The 24,212-nt window shown below is 52.1% G+C and overlaps 1 protein-coding gene across 2 annotated transcripts; it reads left to right on the forward strand.

Annotated features, from left to right (window-relative positions):
* The first annotated feature begins 8,008 nt into the window (after positions 1 to 8,008).
* PLP1 (proteolipid protein 1) lies at positions 8,009 to 22,158 on the forward strand. Of its 2 annotated transcripts, none has more exons than XM_034441798.3 (7): positions 8,009 to 8,157; positions 14,576 to 14,762; positions 15,820 to 16,081; positions 17,884 to 18,052; positions 18,573 to 18,646; positions 20,006 to 20,071; positions 20,412 to 22,158. In XM_034441798.3, the coding sequence occupies exons 1-7, from the start codon at positions 8,154 to 8,156 to the stop codon at positions 20,481 to 20,483; spliced, it is 834 nt and encodes a 277-aa protein (XP_034297689.1). In that variant the 5' UTR covers positions 8,009 to 8,153; the 3' UTR covers positions 20,484 to 22,158. The 2 variants fall into 2 exon arrangements, with proteins under 2 accessions (XP_034297689.1, XP_034297690.1); XM_034441799.3 differs by having other exon boundaries at positions 15,820 to 15,976.
* The last annotated feature ends 2,054 nt before the right edge of the window (positions 22,159 to 24,212 follow it).

The following is a 24,212-nucleotide window of genomic DNA, read 5'->3' on the forward strand; positions in this document are numbered from 1 at the left end:
TGGTGACTGGGCCCTTGGGAATGGCTAGGGCTGGGATGGCAAAAAGCACAACTATCTGCTTGGAATTCAACACTCCCCTCCCCCCCCGGACCCTCTAATCTTTCAGTTCAGTTCAGCACGCCCTCCTAATCTTTCAGTTCTCCAGGGAGGGAAGAAGTAATAAGAGAAAATCACTCCCAAACCACAGGGGACTCTGAAGAAAGACAGGAGCATTTGCAGCAGTTCAGGTGAATTCCAAAAAAGATTGCAGTGCTGTTTGTTCCCACTGCAAGGCTAAAATTAGCACATGATAGCAGGACAATCATTTGTCATTTGGGAGGTGGACCAGCAACTCCAGCTCAAGGTGACAATGCCAGTGGGCCACCTGCAGATCTGTGCCCCTCTCTGCCCTTCCAGCCTTGCAGTTTAGTAGAAGAAATGCTTAAAGCCGGGCAAAGAGAAATGGGACAACTGCCCAGTGGCACCTGCAATGCCCTGCCTTTGCTCCTTGGCTTGCTCTGGGGAAAAGCAACATGAGCCGCTTCTCTTTGGCTGCACCGCATGGTTGAAAAATGGGCCAAAGAAGGCATGAATGCACCCCTCTGCTCCACCACGCACTGGCCTCCAGCCACGGGGAGCTATGGGGCGCACCTACTGACCCTGCATGCTCTCATACCTTTCGAGGGCTTCAGGGGGACTCCAGCATCCTTTAGCAGGTGGACATTCCTGGAAGTGAGCTGCTGGTGGAAGCGCCACTTGTCCTGGGACCCCAGCATCTTTATTTCACTGGAAAAGGAAGTTATCACATTGAAGAAAATTGGATTAAAAATGCTCAGACATTGGATTTCTCAGAAAGGTTTCATTATGGCTATCTGGACATGAAATCACTATGATTGGTAGGATGGAGGAGACAGAGATGCTCTGTCCACGTGTGAAGGCTTCCACCATTTCCTTCCTGCTAGCCAAGGCTGTGGGGGAAAAGCTCTTTTATTCAGAAAGATGGGGCACAGTCCCGAAGCAGAAGAGGCCACCATGTGTGCCACCTGAGCAGGACAAAGACCGTCCGGTTTACCACAGGGCGATGCTCAAGCTCTCCTCCAGTTCCTTCAGTGCCAGTCTGTTGTGACCAAGGCCCAAGTAGTTATTACCAGACACAATCAGTCCTAAACAAACATATTTTATTAGAACAACTGAGAATTACTTCATTCTCAGCTTAGTCCAAATTAAGTCCAAAACAAATTCTTCATAAACAGTCCTTCGGCCTTATCACCAACCTTTGTCTCCTTTGGCACCCTGCCAAAGGCTTTTCTTGGCAAAAGTTCAGAAGCAAGAAATGCCTACAAGAAACAAATGTAACAATGTTCGTTGCTGCTCTTTTAAGCCTCCTGGGAGGGGCCAATCATATCCTGGCTTTACTCCCAAGTCATCCTTTTTGCTTTAGCTGCTCTTGCCTTCTGGCAGTTCTTCGCATGCGTGCACTAGGAGCTGGCTCCTCCTGTTCCTCTGCCTCTCTGCTATCCGCCTCTGGAGACTCCGGAGTCTGCACATCGCTCCCAGATGGCCCTGGCCTCATCTCTGCCTCCAACGCAGAGCCCTCATCCGAGCCTTCCCCAGCCTCCAGGACTGGCCCATTGTCCTCCCCAGCCTCCTCACTGTCCGACTCCGCTGCCAGCTCTGCAGCTGCTGGCGGACCACAACACAGCCAAAGACACTAAAGGCCCTGAGTAACCAGCACAGGTCAGGCATACTCCTTGCTCAGTGCTACCCAGCTACAGACTGCATGCCCCTACCCATTAAGAGAGTCTGGGCCAGCGCCATGAGCCACCATGAGCTGTTTGACTCAGGAAGGCAGCCGCAAACGGTGTGGCTCCAAAGCTTTTGCCTCTTCCTGCTGGGCAATCCTTCCACAGTGGAAATCTCTCCCTGCACACCCTTTTCCATTCAAAAGAGCAACTGGAATTTGGTCATTGGGGGAAGCCTGTGGCTGCATTGAACACCCCCTCCCCAGAAGAGGCAGAATGGGATCGTGTTTCTTCTCAGAGCAAGCCCCCTTTGGGAGTCTGCTGGGTTGCAAAGGTAAGGCTGGACATTGTCCCAAGATTCTCTGGCCACTACCAGCGGCTCCATTTGCCTCTTTTCACAGCTTCTGCCATCACATTGGTCTTTGGTCTGCAAGCACAAACCAGGCAGCCCGCACAGGGCTCTGCTGACGAGGCACATGGAAAACCCATGGGGGGAATCACACACCTGCCATTGCATTTCTGCAAGATTACCTTGGTGTTGAGCTTGGAGCTCAACACCATCCCAATGGTGCTCTGGCCACGTGAGGAGAGGTCTTGAAAGCACCACTAAGTCTATGGAGAATCTCAGTCATTCAGGCCATGGTTACCACAAAAGTGCTTTTTCAAGAGGCAACTGGACTTTGTTTTTCCTTGAAGATGTTCTTCTTCTCTTCTCAGAACTGAAGAAGCTTCTTGGATGAGAAGCAAAATGTCTTCCAAGAAAGTCCAGTTGCCTCTTGAAAAAGGACCTTTGGGTCTTAAAATCCCAGTTTGGAGATCTTGGCCAACATGAGGACACTTTTGCTCTTTCTGTTTGGAGCTAAAAATACTCGGGTGGCTTCAGTGGGAATTGCCTGCAGGCTCCAATGAGCCAGAAACAGTCAAGGCCTGAGCCAAGTGGGAAGCAGCTGCGCTCAAAGACATGAAGCTGCAGATGCTTCGGCCTATGTGGAACTTTGCTGGAACTTCTCTGAATCTTCCATTCCACCCCATAGCCTCTCCTTGCTGCCCTATAGAGATGGAATGGACCTTTGGTGTTTTCACTGAAGTGAGGAAATTAAGCTGGTCGAGAAGGAGGACCTGATATCTGTCTTTGGCATGACCAGGAGTCTGGAGGCTCTCCTAAGCATCTCCGTTAAGCCTCAGCTGCTTCCTGCCTTCCTGTCCCAAAAGTGCTTTTTTCAAGTCCTTCTGGTTTTTCTTTGAAGACGTTTCACTTCTCGTCTAAGAAACTTTTCCAGCTCTGACTGGATGGTGGGGAATGGAGGAACTGAAGAAGCTTCTTGGATGAGAAGCTAAACGTCTTCAAAGAAAAAGCAGGAAGTTTTGAAAAAAGCACTTTTGGGGCACCCATGACCTGCATGACTGAGAATCTCCATGGACATTCCTGCCTTCTTCTAACAGTGATTAGTGATTATCAAATGATCAGCCCTGCTCTGTACAGGGAGCAGGTAAGCCCATTAGTGCTCATCTACAGTCCAGGCAAATGTGACCCGACTTGGCCTTCTTCTATCTTCTGCCTTGGGATTTTCTCACTTGGACAGGAGACCAAGGAACGCAAAGCCATGAGAGAAAAAGCTTGGGAACTGGAGGAGGCAGCAAACCGAGCGAGCGGGAGAAGCCAGAGGGATGCTTGGAAAGGTCTGCCTGGGCCACCACCTCTGGCCTAGAGGCCGTTGTCCAGAGGAGAAAGGGACATCTTTGGCCGCAAAGAGCAACTTTCTCCTGTTCTGCTGACTCTGGGAGGATTCTGCTGCATCTTCACTTTTCCAGGCTGAACTTTCCAAGCTTCAGAGCCCCAAAGGAGAGCGGCTGGCTGATTGCTAGAGGAGTCTTCCTGCTTTGACACCCTCGGGATTCAAGGAACTCCATGTCCACCGTTCTGGCTGAGTCCTCTTGCTGGCTTCTGCCCGAGGTGGCCACTGCCTTGATTGCAGAGGCACCAACCAGGGAGCTCCCCTCCTGGCTTGAGTTTATGACATGCTTGCTCTTTGAACGAGGAGTGGGCAAGCTCCCTTCAGATCTCAGAAGGATGGAGGGCTGGCATTAGAGACAGCGCTCCATTCCTCCCTGTGTCCTGGCAGAAGAGAGGTTCTTTCAGCCTTCAGATGGGAGACTTTTTCACGCTGGCCCAAGATCTGACTGGAGAATTAGGATCTCCGTGATGCCAGACTGTCCTCTCAGACACCATGGCTCTTCCCTGAAACGATCTTCCCATGCCAGAGTTTTAATTTTGAATCCTGTGTTTGCTGAAAGCCACATGGGTCCTGGCTGGGGAAGGGAAATGGAACACAGGCAGCTCAGCATGCTAATAGCTATTAACTGAATCACTGCTTCCTTGTCCGGGTTCATACAAGAAAAGGAGTTACAAATTATGCAACCTTATTTTAGTTTCAGATGTTATGTGGATCCAGCCACTGTAACTGGGTCACCAAATCGATACAATCAGTTATAACTGATTGTAAGCAAAGGACTGGAGGGAGTGGAGGAAGATCTGCTGTCCAGGGTGCTGTGGAGCCCTCTTGTCATGGAGGGAGCCCTGGTCTCTCTGCCCCTTCTTCCCTCCCTCTATTTTAAGTTTCACACCAGCAGTGAAGTTGCCTCTCAAGGCTGCTTGGCAGTGGGAGGCTGAAGGCCTCCTAGTTGCCATGGCAATTCGTAAGCCCCAAGGATGGAGGAACCAAGAAGAGATGAGAATTTCCATGGCTGCTGTTGAAATAAGTCTTGTCTTTCTCATTTCCCTTTCTCATTTTATTTCTGCCAAATGTGTCCAGTGGTGTGCCAGGCCCATGGAGGAAGCAATTGAAAAAGGGTGTGTTTGTGTGTGTGTGTGTAATTTTTATGCCATCTGGAGTCAAGAGGAAAAGGAGGGCAACCTAACAACCCATTCCTCCCTCCTCCTCCCCCCCCCACCATTCCACTGTTCACCAAGCTCAGCTTTGCTTATTAAATAGATGGCTGTGACAGATGCCTTCAATTAAAAAGACAACCAGGTCTTCCTTCTCCATTCAGACAGGTGCAGAAGAGGAGCATGTGGGGGGGGGGGGGGGCGGAGCCCTGCTCAAGGTGTAAATGTGCTACTCCCTCAAGCATCCTCCTCCTTCCACTGGCTCACAAACTGCCCCCATTTTCTGTTGCTCAGGAAGAGACCAGAGTGACTTTTGGTACATCTGGTGTGCTGGTAGCAGCTGCCTGGATTTTAGGCAAGAATCATTCTTAGCTGTAGTGGTAGAGGCCAAGCAGTCCTCCTCCTCCCCCTCCTCCAACAATGGCCACTCCGAGGGTGAGCCTGGGTCCAGAGATAAGCAGTGCAAATGAGCCTGGAGCTTCAAGACCACCAGCCAGAAGCAGCCGTGGGACTGACTGGGCCCTTATGGGGCTCAGAGCGGCTTTGCAGCAGCTGGGGAGGGGGGAGGGGGCAACTGGTCTCCCTTTAATATTCTGGACTCGGGAAGAGCACCTCCCATTATGGGGCAAATAGTGAGCCTTGACGCTCCCCCCCCCCAAGCAAGAGTGGGAGCAGCCCTATTGCCTCTGCTTCCTAATGGTGTTTCGCTGGGTGGCTTTGGGCAGAGAGCTCTGCTCTCAGCAGTCCTGCCTGCCATCCAAGGTCTCCAGTGCCTGTGACCGATGTCTTCTCATCAGCTGTTTCTGCAATGTGTCTTGAATTAATTGGTGCCTCATACGCAGCTGCCTCCCCCCCCCCCATTATGGCTTGGTCTCCCTCCAAGGATGGAAGGGAAGAGAGAGAGGAGTTAGCACACAGAGCCACACTTAGTGCAGAGGGTCTTTGGTCTTCCTTTCCAGGGTGGGCACATGCATGCAGGATGGGGTTCCTTCCGCTCCAGGGAGGGAGGGAGGAGAGGGGATGTTGCCTGCCTGCTGAATCAGAGTGTCCTGGGAAGGTCAGCAGCAGGCTTCACTGTGGATGGCCCTTAGTTCAGACCCCAGCAACATTAGGGGGGGCACTGATGAGAGGGGGCAATTATAGCTGGAGCTCTCTTTCTATGGAGAAAAAGCATGGGAGTCAAGGAAGGACGCCAGCCTGTGCATCCAATGCCTTAGGGCAGAGTGGGGAGGGGGCTGCTTGCTTCTCCCTCCCTCCCCTCCATGTGTGTACATGGAGACAGCTAGATTGCAGAAGGAAGCTCCTCCTCAAAGACCCTTCAGACCAGTGGTGAAATCCAAAAATTTTTTACTACTGGTTCTGTGGCTTGGTGGGCATGGTAGGGGAAAGATACTGCAAAATCCCCATTCCCATCCCACTCCTGAGAGAAGGATATTGCAAAATCCCCATTCCCACCCCACTCCTGGGGAAAGGATATTGCAAAATCCCCATTACCACCCCACTCCTGGGGGAAGGATATTGTAAAATCTCTATTCCCACCCAACTCCTGGGGCCAGCCAGAGGTGGTATTTGCCAGTTCCCCGAACTACTCAAAATTTCCGCTATCGGTTCTCCAGAACCTGTCAGAACCTGCTGGATTTCACCCCTGCCTCAGACTTTCTACCCCCAAGAATGGACGCCAGAACACAGGAGTCCCTGGAGCAGCAGCACCGGCGATGCCCTAAAACAGTAGCTGGTTCTGCGCGACGGCTGCTGCTGCCCCCTGCCGGTCGCAGGTCGGAAATCCGAAGTGCTTGCGCCCGACCCTGACCCCAGAGAGGGTCGCCGGGATAAACTAGGGATAGCGCCGGGGTGGGCAGGTTTTCCTCCAGAGACAACCAGAGGCCCCTGGAGAGCAAACGGACGCGCTGGGCTCGAGAACTCTGGGGAGCAAGGGCGGAAGGCAGGGAGGGGGAGGCAAAGAGGGCGGCAGCATCATGCCCCCCATTCCGCCCCGCGGGCTCCCCTTGGAGCAAGTATTGCAACCGGAGACGTTGTTAATCCGGGAGGAGAAGGAATGAGGACGGAAGGCAGCTAAAGTCCAGCTGCCCCATAACGGTCGTCTGGATAAGCGTAGCCCGGATCTACTTCTCCCATCCCCAGGACAGTCCGCTTTGGCGTGGACGGCTGTTCCGACCCCTGATCATGTCTTTGCTGGCTCGAATTCTTGACAGCCCCCGTTCTCAGCCAAGGCGGGACCTTCCCATAGAACCGCTCCCGCCCCCGAAAGGCCAGGGTTAGTCACGGGAAATGCGCCACCCGGGAGATCCTAGCAGTCTTGGAAGGGTCGAGGGCCCCCGTCTTTGGAAGAAACTTTTGGACCGACGTTCCCCATTAGCTGATGTCTTAGCATAAACTGCTGGCATTTCAAAGGAGGTTTTTTTAAAATCTTTAAAGTTAACTCAAAAAGTTAAAATTTACTGGCTTGTCCCAGTGAGATATTCGGAAGTGGCCACCTTTGCTTGCTTGGGGGCGGGTATTTATTTCCGGGTCACCCACCTGGCTTCATGCCAGCTCTACATCCCTGCCTTAACTGCTTCCAAAGCAACTTTCCTTTTGCACTTTCCCTCATTTGTTTTGCTCCCTTCACTTTACTAGATTTACTTGGTATGGGCTAACTGCAAACAGAAGACAGACTGGAATCTCTGAATGCCACTGGAGATGGGGACTCCTGAATGGCCTTCAACGCCCAAAGTCCTCTCTGGGGCTGAAGTCCTGGCCTGTCGAGCCTTTGCCTGTCATCCAAGAGGTTCATTTGCAGGGGTGAAATCCAGCAGCTTCTGACAGGTTCTGGAGAACTGGTAGCAGAAATTTTGAGCAGTTCGGAGAACCGGCAAATACCTCCTCTGGCTGGCCCCAGAGTGGGGTGGGAATGGAGATTTTGAAGCATCCTTCTGCCATGCCCACCAAGCCACGTCTACAGAACTGATAGTAAAAAAAAAATTAGATTTCACCACTGCTCATTTGGCAGTGCAGGTCCTGCGCCTCCAAACCTTGGTGGTTTCTACAGGGAAGACTGGAAACATGGAGAGATGCTGCCAGAAAAAGATTAGCCATAGAAAGACCAAAGTGAAGCACAGTTATCAGAGTTTACAATCCCCACCCCCACCCCAAATGTTTGTGGGGAGCACCAGAAGAGCCCAAAGCTGGATCTGGCTGCCCTTTCTGTTCCTACGGTGGCCAAAGGCATATCACAAAGAGTAGCCCCCAAGGCTGTTGGAAGCACACGAAGAGCAAACTGGCTTGTGCCATACTAAGAAATGCACACGCTCACTGTCCAAAGGAGGGTTAAGAGAGAGGGGAGAGTCCAAGGGGTGGAGCGGATGAAGGGGGGCTGGCTCTTTAAGGGGGCTGGCTGTCAACCCAAGAGCCCTTTTCTTTGCTGGTGCACAGGACAGTCACCAGAGGGAAGGAAGGAGAGAAGGCAACGGGACACCACGAAGGGTTCTTCTAGCTGAGCAAAGGCGGGAAAAGACCAAAGGTACCGTGACTTGCATCCTGAAACCATGGGTAAGTTGGCAAATCCAAGGAAGCCTCTAATCCTTCTCCGTTAGGGAGAACTTACAATTAAGAAGCTGGGCTATTATCACCGTATTGCCATTTAAAAACCGTGCTGGGCTGAAGGGATTTTTAATGCCCTTTCTTTTGGACACTTGGGATTTTTAATTTACTTAAAATTTAAAACTGACATTTTAGCACCCAAGACGTGGCAGTGACTGGCAAACTATTTAGGAAGTGTCTCCCGAATCTCCATCCAGGCTCAGCATTCCCTCCTGCGTAGTCCTCTAGTTTGAACCTGATCCCTTTCCAGGAAGGGGGTCTTTGAGACGGTGTCAAAAATCTCTTTGGAGGTCTGGGTGCACTGCAATTGAGGGAAGGTAAGAGTCCGAGTGAGTTGCTCTCAGGGAGGCCAAGTTCTCAGCTGAAGCTGCAGAATGGGGGGCAAGCAGGAGGCAGGGAGAGGGTTCTGGATGAGGAAAGGGAAGGGAAGGGAAACCGGGGAAGATATGGATGGGTAGTTAAGCTTTGTGGGTCTTTTTATTCTTAGAGCTCATAGAAGGAGGTTGTCATGCTGTGCCAGACAGGAGTTCTTTCTGTAGGGATAGCAGACTAAACTTAGGCATCTTCATCGCCATCCTCCTCCTCCTGCCGGAATGGGCATCCCTATTAACCCCCGTCAGGCCTTTCTTCTCAGCCCCTTCCATGCAGTCTGGCTGAATTTGTTGACATCCTCATTGCTCTTGCAGGGTCTCTGAGTCGGGATTCCTTGGCCAGAGCAGCAGCCCCACGATGCCCCCCACTCGAGAGGCAGCTGGCAGCTCAAGCATCTTCCAGGCCTCTCAGGACACCCAGGAGCTCTTAGCAGCTCCTGGCTTCTGCTTTTCCCATGTTCAGAGGGTGCAGCTTCTTAGTCTCCGTCCACCCCTGCCAGCAATTCCCAAGTTGCACAGGGATGCTTAGCTCTCCTCCCACCCCTGCCAGGCTGCCTGATGTGTGCCAAGATGTAAAACAAAACAGCCAACATCAGTACAATATTAAATCATGAATATATGGCTGTAAAAATAAAATGGACACATAAAATTACATTTTTCTGAACAAGAAGAGAGCACCCCCCCCATGTACAACCCCCCTCAGAAGGCGAGGAGTGATCCTTATGCTTGCCCTGCTCTTGCAGACGGTTTACCTGCTCCTAGCATTTCATACCCCCGTTTCCTTCCTGCACAGACTCTTTCCTCCTCCCTCCCCCAGTATTTTTCCCATCCCTTAAAAGTAAGCCAAGCATGTGCCCCAGAAGGAGAAGAAATAAGAAGCAAAGATTGCAGGTGCCCTCTGTAGGTCTGGAATACTTTACAAGGTTAGATCATCTCCTCCATCAGCAGAACAGGAGGGGCTCATTGGACCCATTCTGCAGTCTAGGATCAAGGCCACTCACAGCAATGCTTTCTCTCAGAGTGGATTTTCCACAGAGCAGGGAGTTGACCAGATGACTTTAAACTTCCTTCCAAATCGGAGCGTCTCTGATCAGATGGGGCCACGCAGCTGAGTATCTAATTCAGCTGCGTAGAGCCAGCCTGGTATCTGGGTGGGTGGGCCAGCCAAGGGCTCTTCTGCAGCGGCTGTGCCTGCCTGCTCAGCTGAGCCTAAACAGGGCTGCAATGGGCTCACTTAGAAAGAGACGTCCTTGTGTGCAAGCTGCAGGCAGAATTTTTTTGGGGGTGGTGGTGCTGAGGGTACGGGATGAGCTGAACATGCCCCCCCCAAGTGCTCCTTCTGGCTTCATTACGCTGCACCTTTTCTACTTCATTGTAAACACCTCCATTTGAATTGTTTTCTGGGGTTTTGTTTTAATTACTATTTATTTATTTATTTATTTATTTATTTATTTTACACCTTGCTGTCCAAACACATTCTTGGAACGGCTTCCACCCCAATTTAAGTCATGATAAACCCCCTATCTGCAAATATCAGAAGGCTTGTTCACTTTCCTGAAGTGCAGGGACTTCCATTTGAGGGCCACACACTCCTCTGGGGGGGGGGGAAAGCTGGCTAGGGAGGCACAAAGTGCTCCTGGCCGGGGAGTCTTCCATCCGATCGGCCAAAAGGGCCCCCCACTTCCCTGCTGCAGAATAGCAGCTTCCGCTCCATTTCACAGAGGGTGGGGGAGGCAAGGCCCTTTCAGCAGCCCTTTTCTCATGTGAGTGTCCTTGGGGTGGCAGGTGGCCAGATGTGCAGGTTCACCAAATCTCCCAGTGACCCTGGGCTGGTGGTTGCCCAGGCAGAAAGATTTAGTCCCATGTGGAGTGGCTCCAGCCGCCTTGCCTTTCTCTTGCCTAGCCAAAGATCTGCTGGAGGTCTCAGAAATTCCCATTGCTCCCCAGGCTCTTAGTGGAAATGCCTGGCCCTGCAGACCCCTCCAGGCGGTGGCTGCACCTGGAAAGTGGTCCTTTGGGCATCTTCCCATCCTAAGAGGGCCTGTAAAGCTAGGCCGAAGGGGCTCCTGCCATGTGCTCTTTCCTGCCACTGTGTCTCTGGACAGTGAGAGGACATAAGGTGACCAGAAGAGGACCGGAGAGATCATTAGGCCACTCCGCTCTCCTGCTGAAGCCAAGGTCAGAGTGAGCTCAGCACCAATTCTCTGCAGGCTGAAAGATGCCTCCTTTCCTTCCCACAACATTTAGGAGAAAGCTCTGAATTGGCATCAACCCAGCCCTCATCCCTCCTCCTCCTCCCTGAAACACTTTGAGGGTGTCTTTTTTGGCCTCTGTCAAAACAGCCTTGGAAAAGCAGCTCCAAGCTGTCCCCCCACCCATCTCTGTCCCTATGGCACCCACGCCTCTTCTCCCCACTGCTGGTACCAGCCAGAGCTCCTCTGGATTCAACACAGCCCTATGTGTATGCGTGTGGGGGGGGGGAGAGTATTGAGCTCAAGCCTTGGGGAGGCTCATCCTGCTTGTCTTCTTGTGTCCATTGTTCTGCCCTCCACAACAAGGCTGGAGATTGTGTTCACACAAGAGCCTCTTTCTGTCATCTTCTCCACCAACCCCCCCCACCACCACCCAAGCCATTATGTAAGCTTAGTGGGTTACCCCGAGGCTGGTGGAAGGCAAGAGGTGGGCCAAGAGAGAAAGCCCCGGGAGGCAGAGAAGGGCCTTTTGGCTGCCATGCTGCAGCTGTGGCTCCCTCTGGGCCACCAACCTATCCAAAATCTGTTAGAGAGCATAGAGATGCTTAGACCAGTATGAGTCCTAACTAAAAGCAGGACATTGGGCCAGTCCCTCTTCCTCAGCCCAACCCATCTGACAGGATAGTTGTGGTGGGGAATAGGAGGAGGAGGAGGAAGGTATGTTAGGTAGGCTCACTGTCTTGAGTTATTTGTAAAAATAATGAAGCAGGATATCAATCAGTCAATCAACCAATCCATCCATCCATCCATCCAACCATCCATCTCATGCTGGAAGCAGACCCAGCAGAGTTGAACAATCCTTCACCTTTACTTCCATATTTTATTAGACCCAGTTTTTTGCTTGGATATTGAGTTTAGCCTGCAAGAACAAAATAACAAAACCCCCGAAGCATCTGCAGCCCAACGTTCTCCCCCCAGAGTGGCCAAGCAGAAGCCGCCAGGCAGGTCAGCCGAGCCAGAACATGGTCGAGCCACTCTGACCTCTCCTGTGCCCAAAGGGGACTCCATCCAGCCTCCCGTCACAATCCCCCTGTGGGTGCAGGACACCCGTCTTTGCATACGGCTCACGGCTCAAAGCCCCAAAGGGGACTCCCCAGTCAGCCCCTCCGTAGACCCACCGGGCTGATTCCCATAAGCTCCAGAGAACAAACAGGGCATTCTGCCTTGTCTTCAGGCCATGGTGGGTCCCTCCTTGTCCTCTTGGAACTCTGGTGGAGGAGGAAGCATTGCCTAGAGACAGCTTCCTCCCATGTGTGAAGATCATCTCCATTGCAGGGGCTGCAGAGGTGCAGTAGGCAAAGGAGGGACAGGCGGAGGCCCCCGTCCACAACTTTTCCATGGGTGCTCAGGCTTCCAACACACCTTTCCCAAAGGACAGCAGGAGCAGGCTCAGCTGGACAACCCTGAACGAAGTGACTTAGGTATCCGGCTGGAGGCTCCTTGTTCACTGGGCGAAGATGGGGCCCTGCTCGCATGGCGTTTGTGGGACAGGTGGGGGGGGGGGGAAGAGGCAGAAGGATGAGGGCACTTGGGCTTATCAGGCGGCAGGATGGTGATCATGACTGCAGTGCGCCTATCAGATGCCGGTCCCAAGTGGGGAACCTGCTGGCTTGAGGCCTCGGGCACTTGTTCCACACCCCATTTGAGGAGAACGGGGGAAGGCTGGTCCCAAAGAAGGGCAAAGAAAAGAGGGCCCCATTGTTCTCTGCTGATCCCCCTTTCCTCCCCAGCCCAGGCAGAGAGAAGAGTGTGCAGAACAAATCCCCCTTGTCTTCCTCCGTGCCACCCAGAGATCAGTACAGCTTGCAAGGCTGCCCCTTGGCCCCAGCGGCTTCTGATGGGCTCATTCTTCAGGGCTGAGAAAAACACCCGGGGACAAAGAGGGAGTGGAGAAGGAGAGGGAGGGGGAATGGGGAAAGCGCCTGGAGTGGGGGGGGGGGACAGATGCGGAGAGATGGCCAAGTGGGGGAGGACCGGCTCTCTTCTCAGTCTGATGGTGGAAACCCAGCCGCCACAGAATTGCCACTGGAGTGGGGTGGGCTTCTGCCTTGTGTAGAGGATTCTCAGGTTTACTGTTGTATTTTTTGTAATATAGATAATATTAGTGAAGTGCCTGAGCCAAAACCCCAGAGCCAAACACATCCACCACCTTCTGGTCCTCAGAATCCCAACCTGGATACAGCTGCACAGGCGAGGTCTCCAGGTAGCTCCCCTTCTCTCAATCTGCCCTTCTTAACCTCAACCCTCTCCAGTCCAAAGCAACATGCTTCTCCTTGGCTCTTTGGCCCAGATCGGGGTCTCCGAAACCCACAAACAGCAGTCTGGCAAGGATCTCTGTCCTGCTTCTCTAGTCCAGGTTTTCTTCTTCCAGATGGAGCTTGGAGTTCTGAGCGAGCTTTCATCAGACAGACGAGAGCAGCTCTTTGGGAGTTGAGGCCAGTTTCTGGCCCAGGGCAGAGAGCAGAGAGCAAAACTCCGTCCTGGCCTTGGCCTGTGTCCATCACCAATGCTCAGGCATTGCTCCTCCCTGCCAGTGAAAATGCCGGAGGGAGGGCAGAGTGTGATCCAATTCAGAGGAAATGCAGAGTTTCATGTCTTCAGGTAGATCCCAGGAGCTCTTCCAAGGCATGGGCCAATCACTCAAGCGCCCCAAGAGTCAAGCCACATCTTGGTTTCAGCTTGAAAGGCAGCCGTGTCTGCTAGAAAGACCAAGAGGGCACCATCTGAGTAAAGGATCCACAGGGCTGCCTGGAGCCATTAGAAGAGGCCGTCATCAAACAGATAGAAAGTTAAAATGAAACAGACATGTCAAGGTTTCCAGATTCTGACCAATCCAAAATTCAACTTCTTTGACGGACAGGGAAAAAGTCAGTACTTGATTTAAATCTTGCTAAATGTCAGGCAACCTGCTAACTGTTCTTCACAGCCAGAGGTGTTGCCCTTCCCCCCCCACCAAGAACAATAAACAATGGTGACATTGATCCCAGAGCAAATTTTGCTTGAAGGACTCCTCCTTTTTCAGCAAGTGTCACTTTTAAGACCAGCAGAGGAAGGAAGAAAACTAAAACACATACCTGACACCAGATGAAACCAGAAGAAAATTATCTGAAAGTGGACATCCCCCAAATAATCAGCTGCCCTATGCACAAATGCATGTCCCAGAAGAGGTCATGCCAAAACGGTGCCAGTAAAGGTGCTGCCCCCCCTCAGACCCCTGGTCCTAAAGTCTGTGGCTCTTTCCCAAGGGAGGTTGCCTGCTTCTTTCTTGATCTCCCACCTGCAGGAAAAGGTGGGGAGGCCAGTGACTGGCCAGGAAGCAAAATATGTGATGGGGATAATGTGGCTCTCTGGCTAAATTTCTGAAGTTGGTATCCCTTGACTGATGTCACAGCTGGATTTTCTGAAAAAAATGTTATCGGCCTCTTTGACTGCCCCTTGGGAGGAAAGCCGGATGCAAACCGAAAAACGGTCCTTCGGGCCCTTTTTGTAAAACTGGGGCAGTTTCTCTGGAAGCAGCTTCTGCTCTGTCTGCCCCCGCCGCCCCCCCGCCCCAGTGCTTGCTGTTCAGATTGATCCAGGATCGGTTGCCCCACAGATTTGGATCCAGTCTCAGCTTCTTGACTTGATGCAGCCTCTAAAAGTTCTCTCTTCTCTGCACAGGGCAGAACATTTTGTCAGCTGCTGCTGCTGCTGCAGCCGCCAGGACTAACGGGCAGTCTCTCTCTCCCACCCTTCTCTGCCCAGGTTTATTAGAGTGCTGTGCCAGGTGCCTGGTGGGAGCCCCCTTTGCCTCCCTGGTAGCCACAGGCCTGTGTTTCTTGGGAGTAGCCCTGTTTTGTGGCTGTGGCCACGAAGCGCTAACCGGCACTGAGCACCTGATCGAGACCTACTTTTCCAAAAACTACCAAGACTACGAGTACCTGGTAGATGTGTAAGTATTCCCCTCTAAGGCTGCGTACTCTGGGCAGGGCAGGGGTTTAGCAAAGCCTGGGCCTCCCCTCCACAAACTTCTGCCAGACGCTCCCCTCGTCCTTACTTCCGAGAGGCAAGTCATGTGCCTGGGCCGCCCTGAGCTAGGGGTTAGGGGTTGGCTGTGATTTTCCAAAAAAGGAGAGAATGATCTAAAAGGGTATTTAAAATTAGAAATTTTGTTAAGTTTATTCAACTGAAAATATAGTTGTACTCCACGCACACCAAGTTGAGAAATAACTTAAATATGAATGCCTGAGTTTAATACTAATTTTTAATCAATTTTAATTGCTATTCGTTAAACTCCAAATTTTAATATATCTACTATAGAACAGTAGATAGCTGCAGGCTAGTTCTCTATAGGGAGCGTGCCCCTCCCCGTGCCATTAAGCACCCTTTGCAAAGCCCCCTTCATGTCACCATTGAGCGGGGTGGGCAGACGGAGCCTTGTGCCAGGGATGCCAGGTGGCCGCAGAACTTGCACTTCTCACGCCCAACGTCTGAGCTGCAGCTGCGCAGACTGGGCTCCTTTCAAGGGTTTATTAAGGCACAGCCACCTGATTCAGCACCCATCACTTCAAAAGCTGTTGGTAGTGTAGACGTGTCCAGGACTGAGTGCTGGCATGGCTACTCTGGCATGGCTGAGGCAGCCCACGGGCAATGGTGGCCAGCCAGATGAGGGAGCGGGCTCTGCTCACAGATCCTGGACTGGTAAGGGCAGAGTGGGCATCAAAGCCACCGCTGGAGGTCTCTATGGTGACTAGGGCTCACCTGGCAAGGCAGGGCTCTATAGGGCAGCAGCCAGCTATGCCTTGGGGGGGGGGGTGAGACAGGCAGAGTCCTGTGACCCAACGCCAAGCTCTGCCAGGGATCTCCGGTCTGCAAAACAGGGGGCTCCCCTGATGCAGAGTATGCCTTTGGACCAAGCACTTTGTAAATCCTGACTCCCAGGAGGGCAGGGGGCTCTGGATGGGACTCCTGCCCTTCTCCCCACTCCTGAACTTGGCCTTCCTTTGTAGGATCCATGATTTCCAATATGCCATTTACGGAATCGCCGGTTTCTTCTTCCTCTTCGGAGCCCTCCTCCTGGCCGAAGGCTTTTATACCACCGGCGCTGTCAGGCAGATCTTTGGCGACTACAAGACCACCATCTGTGGCAAGGGCCTCAGCGCTACGGTAACAGGGGGCCACAAGGGGAGGGGTTCCAGAGGACACCGTCAAGCTCACTCTTGGGAGCTGGTGTGTCACTGTTTGGGCAAATGGCTAGGACATCCTGACAAGGTGATCTATCTGCAGTTTGCGTCTTCTGGGGCAGGTTGGCTGGTTTGGGCGTGGGCAGGAAAGGCATGAGACTGCAACCCTGGTCAGCCTGGTGGCTGGTCCTGAGAAGGCTCCAGGCACAGGCGGAGCAGCTGCACTGGAAGAGACAGTGGCATCTTAGAGAGAAAACCGCACAGGGCGGCAGTTCCCCCACCCCACCCCTCCTTGCAGCCAGGTGGATGCTGCCCCTCCTAACACCTCCCCAGCTGCCCCATTCACTTCGGCCTTTGCCCGCACTAACTGGCTCACTCAACCTATGGGCATCCTCTGCAGGGCTCCCTCCCCCCCCCTGTGCTCCCCTTTTTGCAAGGAAGACCCGGAGGATTGAGCCTCGGCTGCCTGGTGATACACCCCTGTCCCTTTGCAACCCAAGGCTGGCTGTCGGGCATGGGGCCCTCCCCACAAAGCACTCCAGCTGGGGTGTCTCAGTCATGCCAGACGTGTTGCAGAAAACAGGAGGGCGGAGATGCCAAGCATTCATTGAGCGATGGGGAAGGCCTCAAATGGGTACTTCTGAGCGATATTTGACCCACCAGCTGAAGTGCCTGTGGCACTGGGCAACTCTGCCCCTGGAAGTCCTGGCCTTCCTTCCTCAAGAGCCCCCAAGGGGGAGGGACAAAGAACAGCCACATGGGTACAGGGAGCTAGAGGGACTGGGGGTGGGGGGACTACTATGGACGAGTAGAGGGCCATTTGCAAATGGGGGAGCCGGGGTGGATCCGTAGCATAGGCATTGCTCAATTGCATTGGAAGAGCCCAGCAGCTTCCCTGGCTCAGACAAAGACAGAGCAGACCAAGTGCTGTTTTCTTTCAAGATCACTTACTTCTGCACCTCTTGGACAAATGCTCACCCTCAGGCACGCTCAGTATGCCTTCTTGCACTCAGCTAAATGTCACACACGCTTCACATCCCCCGCCCCAGACTCTCTCACCACTGCAGCCTGGAAGCAGACATAGCAGAGCATGGGAAGGCTGGCTCCCTTGGATGCTATACGCAGGTTCCTGATACACTTGGGCATACTGAGTGTGCCTTTTTTTGAGGATCTGTCCCAGCCGGAAAGTGTCGTTGGCACCTGGGGAGGGGGCTCTCTGCACAATCAAGCACGAGCTCAGATACTTGCGGCTGTGATCTCTAACCAACAAGTAGTATATTCAAACAGTTTGGCCAGGGGAGGATGGGGGTCGCACTTTGCAAGACAGAGAGCCGACTTCTTCCTTTCAAAAAGTCTGCAGAGATGCACGCAGTGTCTGAAGGTCCAATGTAAAGGGCGAAAGTTTGTGAACTGCAGCCAGGTTCAGCGTAAAGCAGCCGCTGAAAAGGAAAGCGCAGGTGTCAGGGATGAGGGAAGAGACTTACTAGCATTCCCTGTTTTAAAAGTGTGCAACTAAGGGAGCATCTCTGCACTTAAAATGCACTGCTTTCTAAATTAGCTCATAGATCAGATTATATGTGACACCCAGTCACAACTCTGCTCCATGTTGTCAACTGCTATGGCCCAGCAGACACTCAGCCTTTTGAGAGAAGGTTACAGAGCATCTTGGCCACCAGTTGTGCTGAGAGGACCTGGGTGGGAGAGGAGAGCAAGAGCTGTGAGCAGGGGGCTGCAATGCCTGGCAGTCCCATTGGTGCTGGAGGGGTCTCTTCTTCCCTTTCCGGCTGAAAGAGGTGGGGAAGTCATCTCAGACTGCAGATCTCCAGTCTCATGCTCTTCTGGCCAAAGGTCCTGACCTGTGATGACCCTTGCCTCTTCTGACTGTTTTAGTTTGTGGGCATCACTTACATCTTGGCCGTCCTTTGGCTTCTGGTCCTGGCCTGCTCTGCCGTCCCTGTCTATGTCTACTTCAGCACCTGGACCACCTGCAACTCCATTGCCAACCCCACCAAGACCTCAGCCAGTATTGGCAACCTGTGTGCTGATGCCAGAATGTATGGTGAGTAGCAAAAGCAACTTTCTTCCTAAAAACAGGAGATTTCTAAATGAGATCATCCAGAGGCTGTACAGGCCTGGCTGGTTCTCTGGGAGGGAGGGGTGAGTAGAGGCTGGCGAGATGCCCCTTGACGTGAGTAACATCGAGTTGGCCACACTCACCCAGTCACATGACCACCTAGCCACACCCAGCTGGTCATTAGGCAGATCATAGTAGTGCTCCGCGGGATTTAAAATTATGAATTTAGTGGTTCCTGAGGTCTGAAAGGTTGGTGACCCCTGGTTTAGTGGGTTGTTAAGCCTGGACGTGGTTAGGCCTCCCGACTGTCCCCAGCCCTCTCCCCTGGCGTCTCTAGACAGACAGACAGACAGACAGACAGACAGACAGAGGAGCTCATTAGGGAGAAGCAGTCCAGCGGGCTCTTGCCTGGGTTTCAGGCCAGGGGTTTCCCGTATCCGTGTAGTCCTCCTGGCCTGCTGGAGGTAGGCTGCTCTGTGCTCAGGACCTCTTGTGCTCCACCCAGGTGTGCTGCCCTGGAATGCATCTCCAGGAAGAGTCTGCGGCCAAAGTCTCCTCTCCATCTGCAAGACTGCTGAGGTGAGTGTCTTCGGCTTCACAAAGGAGTGGAGGATAGGCTAGATTTCCCCAGCAAACCAAAAGAACCAGGGGGGAGGTTCCTTAAGGAAAAAAAGAGTTTTATTCTCTCTCTCCTCTCCTCTCTTCTCCCTCCCTCTCTCCTCACCCTCCCTCCATCCTTCCTCTTCCTCCCTCTCCTTTCCTCCATCCCTCCCTCCCTCCTCTCTCCTTCTTTCCTCTCCTCCCTCCTTCCCTCCCTCCTCTCCCTCCCTCTCCTCTCCTCTATCTCATTGTCTAAGTGACTCTGGGTGGTAAAAAAGTAAAACAACAACAACAACAATCAATAAAGTCCACATAGAAATCTGTACAAAAATAAACCATGTTTAAGCCCCCCATTGCTCAGAGTTGGGTCTCCTTCTTGGGTCCCATGCCAGTTGTTAGAGCCAGGTCTTCATGCTCTTCTGAAAAACCAGCAGAGTGGGGGGGGGCAACCTCATCTCCGGGATCAGAGAAACAAGAAGAGAAATTTAGGTGCAGCAGCTGATGGTTGAAAGGGGGTAGAGGCCAAGAGTGCTACAGACTGTTGTGATTCTGATGACTCCCACCCTCTTTGTATCAGAGAGTTCATAACTGACCATTCTCAGGTTACAAAGATCTACTGGGACCTTCATGTTGTTCATTTGCCCTCCTCAAACCCTTCTTTGATAACTCAATAATCAAAACCAAGTTACTACTAATTTGTACTGGCAATCTGCTGTTTGTGGATAATCCATTGTGTTTCAAGACAATCAGCAGGTTGCTAAAAACAAAGTTGAGTCACCAAACACATCTTAGTAGCTTAGTCAGCTACTGCTGTTTAGTAAAAACCATCATTGTGAAGACAATCCACACTCCTTGAGGATGGGCTCCAGCACGAGTCCGACAGCTCAGAAGAGTAAACCTCTTGACTTGATGCAGACTCTAAAAGTTCTCTCTTCTTGCAACAATCCATATTATTTATATGGATGGACAAAATGGATGTAAGGTATCATCTGGGCATTATTTTGGAGGTGACATTCACTTTTATATGTGGATGAGAAAAGAAGATCCCACCCGCAACTTTGAATATTCAACATGATGGGTAAGATAATCCATCTGCCATCTTGAAGAGCGGCCTTGCTAGATCAATGAAGGCCTCTTTTGTCCAGCAGTTGGTTGACTCCCTAGAGAAAGGTGCTGCCTCCTTTGGTCACAGGCCAATGCAAACCCACCTGTGCTTCCATGGATGACCCTGGCCAGACCTTCAACCTCTGGGTTCAGTCCTCCGAGGGGTTGAGATCTCCTTGATCCCCCATCCTCCAGGGATTGGGGCTTAGACCTCTCTGTGTTGTTTACTTGCAGTTCCAGATGACCTTTCATCTCTTTATTGCCGCATTTGTGGGGGCCGCCGTTACTCTTGTGGCCCTGGTAAGTCTAGCCAAGGGTCCCCTGGATCTTTCCCCTTTGATTCAAGGGTTAGGGTTAGGGAGGAGGCAGGAGTGTTATTATTGCTTTCAGCCCAAATATTCAAAACAGCAACATTCTGAAATGACAGCACCACTGAAAGGAGCTTCCAATTAATTCACAATCACAACTGGGGCTGTTGCTGTCTCTTCTGCCAGGGAAGTGCGGGCGGGGCTGGAGACCTCTAGGCAGGTGCAGAAGATGCCTGAAGCTCTCGGGGCCCACGAGGGGAGCTTGGGAAGAGGGGTGTCTTTCACAGGACCTTTTGATCTCACCTCCTCCCTTCTCACTTTCTGCCCTCCAGCTCACATTCATCATTGCTGCCACCTACAACTTTGCAGTCCTCAAACTGATGGGAAGAGGCACAAAGTTTTAAGCATGAGCGAAAGAGAGAGCCGTTATCCTTCACCAGATGCTCTTCCTCCTCTAACTACCAGGCTTTAACCCAACCAGGCAGTCACGCTGCACCTGGCCTCCTCCTCCTCCTCCTCCTCCTCCTCCACCTTTAACACCATCTGACTGCCCTTCCCCCTTGTGCCAATGAAGCAGGCTGTGTCCCAAGGATGGAGGAGAAACTCTTCAGCACTGTAGCTACAGTTCTTCATGCTCTCATCTCCTGGTAGCTCTCTGGGACTACCCAACCGGGAGCTCTCTGCCTCATACCGGGAGGGAGAGAGCTACCTGCTCCAAAGGAGGCCCAGATGGTCTGGTCAGCCGGCTGAGCCACCCTGAGAGAGAGAAGAGCCAGCTATGCTAGTTCACCAGCTTTCTCCTGCGGTGGCACCAGAAGCAGCGGAGAACAAAAGGTGCCCCTAGAAGAACCTCCCCATCTCCTGGGCAAGAGGGCTTAGAGCCAGGATCTTCCCAGGAGGGAAAGAGAGCACTGAGCCGCTGTCTTGTTGAGAGGTGATCTTGCCCAGAGCCCCAGCCACCCTCCCAAGAGCCCCGAGGAACCTGGGGAAGGGGCTCTTCTATCCATCCTTTGAGGACCAGGCAAAGCTAGGCTGATTGGTTCCAGCTTCCTTGGGCCACACCAGCTGGGCAGAGGAGCACCCATAACCAGAAGCTGCAGTGTCTAATGCTAGGAGCTCCTTCGTTAGAGGAGGGGATCGTAACCCTGGGCCGTGTGCTTTCCCTTTTGCCACTAGCTGTGGAACCCAAAGTCTCTGACCGTCATATTGGTGCTCTTCTCTCCCAGTGACTGCTGCTTCTATCATAAGTCTGCTTCATTAGGGATCATTTGCAGAATATAACCCGTATTCCTTTCCTTATAATTACTCTTTCCAATTTCTGGCAAACTGAAAACCATCCCAGTTATATGGAGCCTCCTGTCTTGGTGACTTGGTCCAAATAGAGAGGTAAAAGAAGAGAAACGCACTGAACATTCTGGACACGATTTTCATAAAACAAGACAAAATTGCTTTGGTCTCTGTGGGAAAAGAGCATCCCTGAACTTCCCACAATTATATCAAGCGGAAAAAAGGGATGGACTGAAAGTGTCATCGAAGCTCACCCCGAAAGGCCCGGCAAGGAGGCTGGTTTGAAGAGGGGCTTCTTGTCCACGGAAGCAAAGCCCTAGCCGTGAGCTCCCTGGCCTACCAGGCTCAGCCAGCCAGTGCTGGACTTCAGCCTTGGGGGTCTGTGTCAGCAAGGGGGGGGGAGATGGCTAGGCAGGGGCCAGTTCCCTGGATGGCTAACAATCAGGGCAGCCCTGCTGAGCAGGCTTGGCCCAGGCAGCTGAAACCCACTCCGGATGAACATGTGAACAGAGCCCACCTGGAAAGCAGAAGCGAATACTGGGGGCAAATGAAGTTGTCTATACCTGATATTTCACGTTGATCGAAATGCATATAACTGGGACTTGAGCCCTCCAAAATCCCTCGGTATAAACACTGGGGAACCAGCTAATAAGCTAAGTGTGTTTCTTTCTCCTTTTGAAATTCATTTTTAACAAAGCATGACAAATTTGTTTTTTGAGACTTACCTTGCCTACACCTTGCAGGTGTATTTTGTAATATTCAAGGAATAAAAGTTACGACTGTTCTGAAGAACTCTCTGCTCTCTTCCTGTTTTCCCACCACGAGAGCCTCCTTGGCTGCTCTTCTCCCTCTCCCTGCCAGGGAAGTTGGGGCAGGACTTCTTGGCAGGGCTCAGGCCTCTCAGAGTTGCTTCCACGCCTGGCCCTCCTTGGCATGGCTTTCAGAATGGCATCATGGGGGTACAGACTGATGGCCTTTGTAATCCCCCGCAGCTCAGACCAAAGTTCAGGTTTTAATGCTTGGATTCTTCTTCGCAGTTTGATAAAAACGCACCACGAGGAGTTCTGTGCTGCAGAAACAGAAGCCAGCCTTGCAATTTCAGGAGTCCTAAAATGGTGGGATATTGGATGCAAGGCATTTTCTGGTTATTGAGCCAATGCTGGCGTGGAAATACTTGGCAACGTGTTCAGCATCTGTGATGGAGGGTATGAGTCGGGTCAGCAACCTGCGGCTCTGGAGCCGCATGTGGCTCTTTCATCCCTCTGCTGCGGCTCCCTGTTGGTGGTCGGCTCCACAATTGATAGGACTTTTGGTTAGGACAGGTAGATGAAAAAGGATGCCGTGCTAAGAGGAGACTATGGTGGGGGAACCAGAATTCTGGTCAGCAGAGGAAAAAGGACGCCATACTAGGAGGAGACTAGGATGAAGAAGCCAGACTTTCGTTCAGCTCCAGAATTGAACGGGGGCTTTTGGTTAGGACCTTTGTGGCTCTTTGACTGTTTAAGGTTGCCAACCCCTGGGATGGGGCAATCTCTATCTATCAATCTATCCACCCACCCACATGAATGAAATCTCCTGTGATAAACCATATGTGGGGGTGGGGATTGTCTCTTCAAAGGAACCTGCAGGTGTGATTACCCTCAGGCTCTACTGGACAGTGCCTGGCTCAACCTCTTGGCTCTGCAGGCTTTCTGAGAAAAAGCCTGGTGTCTCTGGCTTCCCCCATTGTGGCCAGATGGCTGTTCCACACTCCCACCCACTCTTTCAGGAATGCTGGGCCCTCTCCCAGGCACAGCACAGAGCGCCTGGTGCCAGCCCTTCCCTCCCTCCAGACCTGGTGGGTGTTCAGATTGGCTCAGAACTAGGAATGACCCACAAACAAAGCTCCTTCTTTTGCAACTAACAAACACAGTAGTTAAGCACACATTGCATTTGTGGAGACCTTCTGAAATGGCCTGAAATCTTTGGATGTTGGCGAGTTCACCCACATGTGCTGGTAAAGTTGCTTTTGTAAGGCATTCTGTGGGAATTGATTAATCTATTGGTTGGATGGATCATTCAGTCCCTTAAGGCCTGGTTTAACTTCATCGGTTGAGCCACTCTGTAAAGTGGGTCAGAACGTCCCACCCTCCTTTAGTCAGCTTTCAGGTTCCCAAGTCTCCATCAGGAGGAAGGAGACCTGTAACTGCTGACAAATTCTGAGGGACTTGTTATGTGCTCTGAACCAGGGGTGAAATCCAGCAAGTTCTGACAGGTTCTGGAGAACCGGTAACGGAAATTTTGAGCAGTTCAGAGAACCAGCAAATACTACCTCTGGCTGGTCCCAGAGTAGGGTGGGAATAGAGATTTTGCAGTATCCTTCCCCTGCCACGCCCACCAAGCCACGCCCACCAAGCCACGCCCACAGAACCGGTAGTAAAAATATTTGGATTTCACCACTGCTCTGAACATAACATCTCCACTGTTTTTTTAAATGGGCAAAACAGCATGAAAACTGACATCCTGTGGATATAATCACCGTTTGCTGCCCCAAAATACATTTCTCTGTTGCCTTCTTACACTGCCGCTTCACGACTACCTGACTTATAGCAACCCCAGATATTCAAGGAGAAAACTGGAAGAGCTGCTGTTGGGCCAGCAAGGAGAAAATGTGAACAATACACCAGCTTTCTTGCAGGCTTTCGAAGAGGCTGCCTGGTAAGGAGAAGAGTCAACAGGGTGCCCTGTAATGCCAGGCAGGCAGAGGAACCAGAGCCCACTTTTTCAGATCAAGTGTCTTCGTCAGCGGGCAGGGTGAGATGCGCAGGAAGGCAAGACGGTTTGGGCAAAGCAGGCTCTTTTCTGAT

This window comes from Pantherophis guttatus, chromosome 12, assembly GCF_059756535.1.
Source record: "Pantherophis guttatus breed Tessera chromosome 12, ASM5975653v1, whole genome shotgun sequence".
NCBI lineage: Eukaryota > Metazoa > Chordata > Lepidosauria > Squamata > Colubridae > Pantherophis > Pantherophis guttatus.

Coding starts and splice junctions, on each gene's coding strand:
- PLP1 (XM_034441798.3), top strand. Junction 16,082..17,883: donor GGCTAGGACATCCTGACAAG/GTGATCTATCTG, acceptor TGACTGTTTTAG/TTTGTGGGCATCACTTACAT. Junction 18,053..18,572: donor TGCTGATGCCAGAATGTATG/GTGAGTAGCAAA, acceptor TGCTCCACCCAG/GTGTGCTGCCCTGGAATGCA.